This window comes from Anopheles ziemanni, chromosome 3 (genome assembly GCF_943734765.1).
Source record: "Anopheles ziemanni chromosome 3, idAnoZiCoDA_A2_x.2, whole genome shotgun sequence".
Classification (NCBI taxonomy): domain Eukaryota; kingdom Metazoa; phylum Arthropoda; class Insecta; order Diptera; family Culicidae; genus Anopheles; species Anopheles ziemanni.
This window is the reverse complement of record NC_080706.1, coordinates 86,788,347-86,800,867: the sequence shown is the minus strand read 5'-3', so window position 1 is coordinate 86,800,867 and position 12,521 is coordinate 86,788,347. Positions and strand designations below refer to the sequence as shown.

General features: G+C 39.6%; 1 protein-coding gene across 1 annotated transcript in view; it reads right to left on the bottom strand.

Moving 5' to 3' along the window:
- Nucleotides 1-7,964: 7,964 nt before the first annotated feature.
- LOC131289148 (RNA-binding protein fusilli) overlaps nt 7,965-12,521 on the bottom strand; it is a 67,392-nt gene continuing 62,835 nt past the window's right edge. Inside the window, exons 12-13 of the mRNA XM_058318355.1 lie at nt 9,179-9,435; nt 7,965-8,860 (exon numbers count right to left, since the gene is read on the bottom strand). Of these exons, the coding sequence (XP_058174338.1) occupies nt 8,141-8,860; nt 9,179-9,435 (977 nt within the window). The 3' untranslated portion in view covers nt 7,965-8,140. The remainder of the gene's footprint in view (nt 8,861-9,178; nt 9,436-12,521) is intronic.

Sequence of the window (12,521 nt, the reverse complement as noted above, 5' to 3'; positions counted from 1 at the left end):
AAGCTTTTGCATTCAATCACCAAAATAAGTGGAAAAGTCATATCAATGAAGACTTTCATTATATCTCGTTTTGATTTTTCAAACTGTCCGTCTTCAATAAATAAATAGGTCAGATTAGACTTGCATAATTCTACACTATCATATACAACCCACGAAGGCTCGTTGCATTTCAAAATATCTACTTTATGCCCATCATTGCCAGACTTAGAAAGCCACCGATCGAGTGTTTTGTACAATCTTCTTTGCTGCAAAATTTCCGTCTTGCATTTAAACTTCAAATTTTCTATTTTTCTATAATAATCCTTTGAAATGCCCTCAAAATTCAAAAACATTAATGATGTCGCAATAGATCCAAAAAACTCACTAATATTTTGTTCATTCAAAGGTGAGCTCTTTTTATCTTTCATCCATTCCAATATCCACTGCGAAAGTTGGCCACTCGCAATCTTATATGCAATAGTCTCTTGTGTATCCGGTGGTAAATAACCGGTTTTCTTTAGCTCATTTACAATTAATCCAGATAATTCCGACTCGCTAAATGTATTTGCAACGATTTTGAATGAATTGAAAAAGTTCTCTATTTGCGATTGTTGTATCTTTTTTGGTGCAAAAGTTTCGTTGGTTTTTGTTTCCTTATTTACCTTTATGCCTTTGGATCGAACATCTGGCCAAATATCTAGACTGTTTGGTCCTTCTTTGCTTAAATTTTCGGTTTCTTGTTTGATGAGTTTTCCATACTCTGTTTTAAAATCTTTGCTGAATTCTTCATTGTCACAATCGTTGAAAAAGTCTTCATTGATCTTGTAAAATTCTTGTTTTCCTTTTGGTAAAAAAACGTTTGTTGTAATTTTATTTTGTATGAAGCCACGATATCTTTGAAACAAAGATTTTCGAAAATCAACAGTTTCTCGTTTGAAAATACATCCTGCTAAATGCTTAGGCAACTGCTCAAAATCTGAATTTTCTGTTAAAGAGGCCAATAGCTTCCTATCGCCTTTTTTCTTTATCTTATCGTGGTCAAATTTATAGGTTTCACTATTTAATGATTCAAAGAAAGAGCTCACTATACTACCCTGATGGGACTGTTTTACATCTACCATAAAATCTTTTACCAATGATGGCTCCAGACCAATGTTGGTACAAAGAACAAGCGTAGGTGGTTCTGAACTCGTTTTTTCCGTTTCGTCCGTTTTTAGTTGTAGGTAAGAATTGAAGTACTTACTAATCGAATATGGGCTATCCTTTGAAGTCGATATAAGGTCGTTCCATGTGATGGATTTGGTATCATCTTCTTTATGCTTAGCTTGGATGCATAGAAGGAACCATTGATCGCCATTTGTAAAATGGAAAACGATGTCATCAAACTTTCCGTATTTTAGATCCTCAGTGCTAATGAAGCATTTAAATATTTTGTTGACTTTAATCTCCTTAGCAGCTTGGAGCAGTATCAGTATCAGTAGCTTTAGCTGGTATGTTACGCCGTGAAGTGTGTTTTTCAATCCACCTTCATCGGTCGCTCCTATATCCGATTCTTTTCTCCGTTTTGCTGAAGGAGCATCACCATCACTTACGAGGAGTTTTCTTTTTGGCACTATTTCCGCAACGTTTTTCTCGCTCAACACGGCAGCATCATCAGAAGATATGGTGCCCTCTTTTGCCCGTTGTTTTGAGATGCATTCAGAACGTGGAATACTTTGACTACATTCCGACTTATTTGTCTGCTGTTGTTCATGTTGATTGTTGTAGAGACTGGATTCGGGTGTCTTTTTCTGAACTCCATCATCCGAACTATTCAATTTTGGTCTCTTGGACGACGATGCTTGTTGATCATCGTGGTAGCGGTTATTATTTTCCATTTTACTTGACGTTTAGCAAAGAAAATAAAAACGCGGTTCCGGTTTCTAAAATGAAATTAAAAAAAAACACAATGTTGATTCCGTACGTCCGCACAATGCACGGTGTTGCAACGCTTTACGACGAAGAAGAAGAAGAAGAAGAAAAAGTCTGTGGTGGTGCCAGGTGACAGCGTTTGACAGCACACCAAAATGATAATGAGCGTTGATATCAAGGAAAATGGCGATTTCTACCTGTGAAACGATGAGAAGGAGTTTGAAGTGTGTCACAAAGATTTGAAATGAATTACAAAACCTGTTTTGCTAGTCGTGTTCGCCCAGTCGTTGTACCATAAGTCAGACTAATATATATGCTCGTAAGCCTTATTTCACTTCTTTCTAACAGATGTGTTACGTTTGGCTGTGCACGTTCATATAAATGAGAAATTAACAGCTTGCCGTCCGGAGACCCCATACGGGGTCCAAAAGCCGTCTCGCTTTTCATCCGATCACATCATTTTGGTGTGCTGTCAAAGCCATCAAGTGAAAGCCGCCACATTATACTGGATGTAAACAAACATTAAATGGCATGTAATAAACTTGAAAAAGAAAGTGCACAAACAGGGAGGCCAGATGCGAAGAAACTGGTGAAAACACGCCGGTCGTAAAGCGTTGTGACATCATGAATTGAAGAAGTTTGAAAGAAGAGAAAATTATTTTTTAATCATTGTTTACCCAATTGGATTCATAACATTGAGTTTTGTAACATTCGTAGAGAATCTAACCCAACCCAAAAAATATTAGGACTAAATTGTAAAAGTTTGATTTTAATTCCTAGTTTTCAACTAAAACATGCCTTTGGTAGCACAATATCAGAAAAACTAGATTATCGTAGATCCAACCATTTTACTAAACAAAACGTGTGCACAAGTAGTTTAATGGAGGCGCATGGTACGTCAAAAAAGAAAAACTATAAGCTGAACTGAGGAGGCCAACAAAGATAATATTTAAAACATATGTTTTCCAGTATGTTAACTCGCAAGGCCGTCAGCAGGATCTCATCTTTGATATCGCAATTGCGGCCTCTGCTTGCCCTCCCGTTATAACCTCATCGCTACTTTTTAAAAAAAATACTCGTTTGAACTTGTTAGATCATGTCGAATCAACAATTCATGGGATAGTACTACGGTATAATTAAAATAATTCTTCATACCAATATACTCTCGCATGGTAAACTATATCACATTTTCTACACTTTACTTACATTGTAGTTGAACGATTCTACGATGGTCACGATCTTTCTGAGATCGAAGTTATGATGAAATGGTGTCCGGTTTGTGTCGTGTCGCTGAACAACGAATATTACACTCTCGCTGTGTCTTGATATCCACCAAAAACACCAGTCTGGTTACTGCTACTTTGAAGTAACTTTAGCACTTTACTTTTAATATAACTCCAAATTATTGTTTTTGAAATTTATGTTTCAGTTGCTGATAAAAATCACGCCATTATCGTACATGGTCATACATGTCTTATCTTGTTATCACTTTATACTGGCATAGGGTGTGGCTTCACGCACTCCACTGAGTTTAGTCGAACGCGAATTTCATCACTCTTTTCGATTTTCGTTTTGTATCACGTAGTAAGACCACTTTGAAAACAGTGTGGAAAGCCTTTCCAACACCTTTCGCAAAAAATGTAACGAAATAAAACTAATTAAATTCATCTAACACAAGACGAGTGGAAACTGAACAAATACACAGGATGTATGGCTCCCCTTTTTGCTACTGCCACCAACATCTACCGCAAACGCGCAAACGCAGAAGTATTACGCCTGTAGCTGTTTAAGCTAATGTTAAAGATTCCAGTAGTCTTTTCCATGCGGATATGTACAATTTTTAAATCTTTAGAAATTTTACTTTTATGTTCATTTTAAGGACACATCGGGTGTTCGTTGTTACACGAAGTAAGTACTTGTTCGTAGCACTACCGAATGTTGAAGCGAAGTAGTGAGCGCGCGGGTTCTAACGGCGGAAGGTTGGACTAGAGAGAGAGGGTGTGGCCGGCGGTGAAGCGCGGATCCACGGACTACGGAGGAAGGTCGACTGCGGATTTTTTGTTTGTTTTTGAATGAATTTTAGATACTTTGACCTTCTAGGTTATTCGTCTCTTCAAACCAACTACGGAAAGAGAGCATGTGATCCGATGAAGTAGCGTTTCCAAAACACAGATGTTAGGCGCGGCCGCCACATTCACAATACAACTGTTCACCACGACGGTACAAGTAGAAAGGATAAGTTGGGCCAGATGGGATTAACGAATATTTCACTCTTAGATGATGTAATCACCCTTAGCAATTGATCATTCACTGTATCCACCAAAAACACTCGTCCGATTACTGCTACTTTGAAGTAACTTTAGCACTTTACTTTTAATATAACTCCAAATTACAGCTTTTGAGGTAATGAAATGTATGTTTCAGTTGCTGATGAAAATCACGTTACTGCTACTTTGTATATTGATGCCACTGGCGTACATGGTCGTACATGTCTTATCTTGTTATCACTTTATACTGGCATAGGCTGTGACTTCACGCACTCCGCTCAGTTTAATCGAACGCGAATTTCATCACTCTTTTCGTTTTTCGTTCGTTTTTTGAAAACAGTATGGAAACCCTTTCAAACGCCTTTCGCAGCAATTGTTACGAAATACAACTATTTAATTTCTCCAAACACAAGATTAGTGGAAACTGTACAACAGCGCATCCGATTTCCACAGGATGTATGGCACCCCTTTTTGCTACCACCACCAACGTGTACCGCAAACGCGCAAACGAAAAATGCTTACGCCTGTAGGTGTTTAAGTTTGGTGTTAAAGATTTTACTTTAATTTATAGTTTCGTAATATTCAGAAATTTTACTTTTACGTTCACGATACAACTGTACACCGTGGCGGCCGAAGTCTTATGATTCCGAAGGCTTGAATTCTTATCATTTAAATATGGGTTGAAAGCTGATAACACTTTTATCTAACTTTCAATCGGTTACTTGCATTTTCTTTGCTGTAGTTATTTCGAAAATACGTCAGTTGTTGCCGGCTCACCAGTTGAGCTCACCGTGCTACATACGGTCTTAGCAGAGGGTGCTTAACCCTCCTGGTGGTCTACATGACCAGGTGAGCTTGCGAAGGCCCAGTTTGGATCCTGAAAATTTGACAAACAAATGAAATTTGAATTTCATACATCATGAATTTCATTTTCATCAAACAACGGTATCCTACTGTAGAGTATTTAATATTAAATCATCAAACCTCCAAGTTGCAACACCAAACGGATCAAGTAGACATTTCGTCGCTTTTCTGCCGAGATTTCAAAGGTGAAAGTTAACAATAGTTATGTAATATCGAAGTGTATCAAAAATACTTTGATCAAAGTATGTATACCACAGCGAGAATAAATAAAATCGGTGGTTACTTTTTCGGTCTGGAGTTTTCTTCACGGGGCCTCCTTAAGCACGGGGCCTCCTCGGTCGCTCAGTCTTCTCATAGGAGAAGATACACATCCACAAAAGATTTTTTCACTCCAGCTCATTGATTTATGCTGCCCATTTTGGTTAGTTTAACCGATTAGTTCAAACCATTACAGCTTCTAACGGAAATTTAACGATCAATTCAAATACTCAAAATGAATTGATGTGCCACCTATTGCATAACTTTCAGGCGCAGATGTGGAAAAAACGGCGACGATGTGGCGAGTCTCCACTCAACTCCACTCTCAATTAATTGATTACCTGAGGGTATTACAATAGGGAGGACGGAAACGACACACTTCTCGACGCTGTCCCATCCAAAAGGTAAACACTTTGAAAAAAGTGAAAAAATGACTGGCCGTCTCCCCGCTAGGCGGTTTCCAGCAAATCGTCCTGAAAAACGTCCTACGTGACACAAACATCGAGCAGTTTTGTATGGTGAGTAGAACGAAGTAAGACGATTGCTTTGTTTCATCTCCATGCAAAAAAGTAGGACGTTTTTTCGCGCGTAGTACGTTTTTAGGACGATATTTCGAGCTGACTAGTGGATCGACGATCCACCTACGTGTCGAGACGATGCGCGGAAACGAAACGACGCGTGTTGTTTACCTTTTGTATGGGACCGCGTCGAGAAATCTGACAGTTTGTATCGTTTCCGTCCTCCCAATTGTAATACCCTCAACTATTCTTGCGTAGAGTAGAGAAAAACATTTCCGCTAGGAAGTTGTATACGTAATGAAGAATGGTTTCTTTATTGCATGATGTATGTTGCAGCTTCCCTAGATTTTTCTAGAGAGCTTTTGTTTTATTGCGTTTATTTTTTTTTTAATTGTTTTTAAATCGCTATATTATAACCTTACTATAAACACGCGGTTTCCATCTGAGCCCGCTCATGGTATTTTTCTGTTGATGCATAACTCTACCAATTCCACTCTATCTTGTTTTACTCGTGCTGCACGCTTTGAAATCCATTTCCAACTAGGTTTGGTTCCTCACAACACAAGCACAATTCGATCACGTTCAACGTTTTTGAGCAAATGTTCAGATGAAGCCTGTTCTCGTCACCCAAATATGGTGTCCCAAGCATAACATTGTTGCATTTACGCCATTTGGTTTCCGTTCGTACCAACAGGAAGCTTCCGCCTATGTGCTACGATAGGCTTCCTTTCTCTTTCGAGTTTGCTGCATATTAGAGCTCCTTACAGGATTTAAAGTATATATTATAAAACTTCTCGCACGGCAATATAATTGGCCAACAATATCCATAAATGCTCGCTTGTCTTTTGCCTAAATCGAGAAACTCTTTGCTTCTTTGCGAAAGGAACACTTGGAAGACGGGATATAGGATGGTTGTGGCGGAATATCAATTTGTGAATATGGAGAGTGTTACACTGCAACGAACATGATTGTTGCACGAAGAGTGTCGTAAAACTCCCCCATATTAGTTCTTATAAAAACAAAAAAACTCGATGTAGGAAATCCATATGAGCTAATCTCGTTTGAACGAGCAATGTTTTTCTAAGTATCTTTTGTGTTTGATAACTATAAGTACTCTATGCTGCGCAGTCAAACTGCACGAGTCCTTTTCAACATTGATGTAATTTTTCGATCTGCTTCATACACAACCGTAACTGTTAACAAATTCGTTTGTTGGAACGAACAATCAATGAAGAAAATAATATTTCATACGGTACAAAGTCAACAGTTGCGCGTTTTCAACACTTATTAATGGAAAAGAATATATGCATATCAATATTCAACGCTAAGTGTTGTGTTATTTTTGTCAATAATATCCTAACGGCTTTCTAGGAATTTTGTTACTTGGAATAATGGTGCATGGAATGACGATAACAATGTGTAACCGGTAAATCAAACAAAAGAAACAATTAGAATAGGCGGTCCTCGATAACAAAACTACAGCGATGCTCTGCATGGTAAAAACACAAACACAAACTTTAACGAATAAATTACAAAATAAAGCTAACCACTATACAATCTAGTATATATTCTTTTAAGCAATGCTTTGCTTGCTTTCGCTACGACAACCACTCATCCGATCATCTCGATCGATCGCCTTATTGCACACCTGTTGCATTGCGTCTACGAACACCTCTCCTCCGATAGAATAACCTTCGAACATCAGTATACGCCAGCTACAGCTATTCACATTTGCGGTGTAGAAGGTCATACAATCAGCCTTTACTCTTCTCTTGCCATCCATCCCACGGTGGTGTTTTACTTGAGCGTTCTTTTGAGCAAATGGGAAGTATCCACCCTCCACACTTCGAACCGTATCTGCCGACAGGACACGGTTTCTGGCAGGCCGCTGATCGTTCCCAACTAAAACGCTTACATAAGTTAACATAACCGTTACATGTACAACTATGTAGTTCGAAACATTGCTCTTCGAAACATACAGACGCATGTGAGTTTGTGTATGTGTATCTGTGCTTCCTTACATGGCTAACTTTGATTTACTTTGCTTGGTTGGATTAAGATGTAAGCACGTGGCCAAAGGACGTGTGTATATGAAGAAGTGATCTTTTTAAGCACGTTGTCATCAACCGATTCAAATGATCAGCGATATGGTATGGTAAAGATCGTTGTCGATCGATGAGCTTAACTTTCGAGTAGTGCGGAGCTGAGGGTCGAACTGCACCCTTAAACTACAGCATTTTAGAGACTAATGTTTTTTTTTTCTTTTGCTAAACACTATCCAGTAATAAAGTAAACAGGAATGTTTCGAGTGCGACTGAAAACAAGCAACGATGCCGCATCGCTTTAAACTATGAACAATTCAACGTACTGGTTCGGGATCAATGATGGCGTTAAAATGCTCGGCGTCGTCGTTACTAGCTTGTCGTGGTGATGGTGATGGTGATGATGATGGTGCGGGGCAAGATGTCCCGGGTGATGATGATGATGGTGGTGGTGGGAAGGATGTGGCAGATGCGGATGTTCATAGTAGGCCGCCGCAGCGCCTGTCCCCGGCGGAGTGGTGGCACCGATCAAGGGTGCATGCTGAAAGTGAACCGCGGTTGGTGGTGGTATGGTCTGAATCGGGGACAGTTGTGACCCGGGGTAGGTACCGGCGAGCCCGGCACCGGTCGGCGTCGTTACACCGGGAATCGCCAGCGGTTGAGATGTGCTTGCAGCGGCAAGTGGCAGACTAAGCAAGGGCGGTGGAGACGTGCGAATGTGGGTCACACCGTTTTGGCGCTGCAGGTTGGTTGTGTTGGTGTTGGTGCTGCTACTGCTGCTGCTGTTGCTGCTGCTGGAGCTGTTGGGAGAAGTCCCAGAGACGGATCCACTGCTAGAGCCACCGGATGTGGCAACCGAACCCGTCGGTGAGAGCAACGGAGGCGAAGAGGATTGAGATGTCGACGATTCACCGCTTGACGATCCGGCCGTCCCGGTGATCCTTGGGGGAGCGGTCACAAGCGATATCGTTTGATTGGAGCGCTGCTGCTGGTGTCCACGTTGGTCGGCACCCAGTGTGAGCTAAAAGGAGAGAAAGTTGATTAGTTTAGCATGCTGTCTTTTACAAGCTTATTCGCGGAATAGTTTTGTTCTAAACCTTTGCTTTGAAACCTACTTCAACAGTTTTGGTTCTTCAATTTAAAATTGGGTGAAGCAATCAAGACAATAATTTAGATACTTCTTATTTTGTTTGTATAAGCTGTTTGTATGAACTTGAGGAATTGTTCTACTACAGTAAGCTTTGCGTTTTATTTCGTATTTAAACAAACTAAGAGAGATAAGAGCACTCATTATATAGCTTAAATAAAGATCAAAAGCACTTAATCCATCGTTACCTACCATAGTTGCTTGAGCATGATTGTGTCCGGGCATTCCGGCAGTTTGATGCGCCGGAGCAAGATGGTGCGGCGGTGGGGGTGGTGGTGCTGCCGCTGTCGTGCCATAGTAAGTAGTAGGGGATACCGGTGGGCTCGGGTAACCCCAGTAGAGAATCGGTTGCGGGTAGAAGGCGGCATGTCTTGGTGGTGGCAGCACGGCAGCCGAGGGATGCCCGAAAGGAGCGTATCCACCGAACGGGCCACCAACTATTGTACCCCCTGGGAAGAGAAGGACACAACGCATCGTTTTAGCGAGCTTCTCTCAATCACCACGCGAAAGAAGGTTAACAAACAAGTAATGGAAAAGTGTAATACAATAAATCTAGTTACATAAAAGTAAATAAGAAAAAGATATGTATATAACAGAAAAAGGAAATCTTATAGTGGATCGTTCAACAAGGAGCGTCGTTTCATTGTGTATCGTATATTCTAAACCGGTGGTAAACAGACATATGATATGATCATGCATGATGCATATTGCTTCACTTTTTTTAAATGTTGGGAACAATTGGTTGTTGCCACAAATTTTGTAGTTTACGCTTATCCTTCCTCTGGTCAGCTAATAACTATCGAGAAAAAATAATGCCTTTGTGGTGCAATAGAATACAAATGGGAATTGAATCATCAAAACTGTTGCCATCTTTTTTTTTTTTTTTTGTTTCGAAATTTTGAAACAGTGGACAAAATCAAAACACAAATAAACTCTAAAACGAGTGTTTTTTTACAAGAGCGCACCACAGCCAAATTCATCGAAACAAAAAACAGTGAAATTAACATAAATCTACCACGCAAAACATAAACAGATGAAAAAGACAAAAACATGCATCAAAAACTAAGAAAAAAAGGAGGAACTGAAACAAGACAACCGCGAAGTGATGTATGACTTCTACACAAAAAATTCAAACAATTTAAACAAAAAAATTATGTGATGATAAAAAATAATCCTCTACGAATACAGCGTGTCAATGGTTAGTAGCAGAATGTATTAAAAAAAAAAGATAAGTGGTTAGTAGCAACATAGTAAAACAGGTAGGTAAAATAAACTGAATTCGTAACACTCACCGTATAATATAGAAATGCAAAAGGTACGTTTGAAAGGATATGATTACCGTTCAGAATGAGCTTAAGTAATGCCTGCTCCGTACACAGTGTACCCACCACAAAACCACCAACGAATAGTAATGCAAGGGTAGTTATAGCGCCAACATCGGTGATTCGCTAGTGCCGACCCAACGAAGGACCGTGCCACCAGGAACACGTCTGCCGTTTTAGAGCTGTAGTTGAGCGGATGGCCATCTGACACCGTTTCCTTTATTTCCACCACACGTGTTTCCCGGACGTTCTGCCATATACCCCAACCACACGCTACACGCCGCCCCCGTTCCGATACTGCACATACATAGTTACCGTAGACCACCTTCATATTGCGTGTCGGATTAGAGGACGATTTGCGTAGAACACAGATACAGGGGACAGATAGAGGGAGATGAAGGATCTCCGCGCAGCGGTCCAGCACCTCAATTTCATTGCATCGGTGGTAGTGAAATGACCGGAAGTCAAGATGAGAGGACGGAACAAAAGAACTACAGAACGCAACAACAATCAACACAATGTGAGCTCTGCTGCTCGCAATTTCGATAACTTCCCCCCGGTTCCAGTAACGGCAGCGATAGAACACGATAGGAGAAGTGGTGAAATGAACAACCGCAGCAGCCTTTTTACCGTAAATAAACCAGATACCGGTGTGCATTGGATTAGAGGACACATCAGACAAGATCAGTTGGCGTGTTATGTTACGTTACGACGAATGCACTCCGGCGGTTCGTGTTCTACACTCCACCTAACCCCACCCCCGAAACACACTCTGCCGTTCCGATAAGGTTTGAGGCGTTTATTATTTTATTGCATATTTATGGTTACTGCTTAGCATGGATGATACCCCACCCTCATACCAGAGAACAACATAGCGTCCAATTTACATCGACAAAACATGGCACTTTACGCAACGAGAGAAGCCAACTAATTAATTAAATCCCGTAGCGCTATGAAAGAAAACTCCGAGAAAGAACAAAAGGAATTAATATCCTTTGTTTGCCTTTTTCATTACAAATACAAAAACTTAGTTACGCATTATCTAAAAAATAAATTAGAAAGCTATTTAATACAAAAAAGAAGAAAAGTGGCAAAGAAACGAAACGGAACTCCTGTAAGAGAACTCACTTTGTCCCACAAATGGATAGATTTAAGAATAAAAAGGAGGGTGAAAGGAAAGTAGAAACATAAACAAAACCATCATTAAATTAACCTCTTTTTCGGACAAATCCATTCAACGAACACTCAATCTCAATGTTGCATGTTTATCCGAGTCTACGGCAAATTCACGTGTTTATCTATATAAGGGTTTAATGAGAGTAGAGCTCAATTAAATGTGATAACTTGTTTGGAATATTGATTTCGAATAATCAAATAGGGATTCAATACATACGAACACGTTTACATACGAACGAAACAACAAGTTTGATAAAAACCATTAAAAAAAGTGGATTGGAAAAAGAAAATCAATAACAAAAAACAACTGAAGCGGATTCGAGTGAAAACGCACGAGAAAAAATTGACCCCTTTCGTCCCAATATAAATGAAATAAATTATGTTAAATAGGTTTATAACGTAAATCAAAACCTTTACCACCTATACTAAAGTACAGAAAAAAAAAGAAAGAACTTCAACATTCAAATAAAATAAAACGAACCCATCTCACCACCCTTATACGGAATGCACAAAAACATACACATGAATATGCTCGTGGACAAGGATCATGAAGGTAAGGACGACAAGTCAACGAAAGATAGTGACAGAGAGAAGAAAAAGAAAGTTTTCCATGGAAAGGTTTGTATGCGAAATTAGCATAGAGCACGATGTGCGAGTGTTTTTATGAGAGAAATAAGAAAAGATTAAGTGTTTGTGTATAGCTAAGATTATAAAAACGAAAGAAAAAGGGAAAAACACAACAATGAGCAGTATCCTACGCAAGAAATCAATGGTAGTAACATGTAATCTTAAAAGAACGTACAATTAGAGCTATAACCAAGAAAATATATCACTTGTATTGTCCATGATATCTTAAGGTACGTATATTAATTGTGTTTTCATTTCAAACTTTACCAGCTAAATATTAATTATGTATAACTATCTTTTGCGATAAGCACTTCCATTCGTGCACTGATGGTATTATTTAATCCGGTTTTTAGTATAATTCGGTGTCTGAAAAAGCTCAATGTGTTTGTGCAGCACGGCCTTGTAAAAGT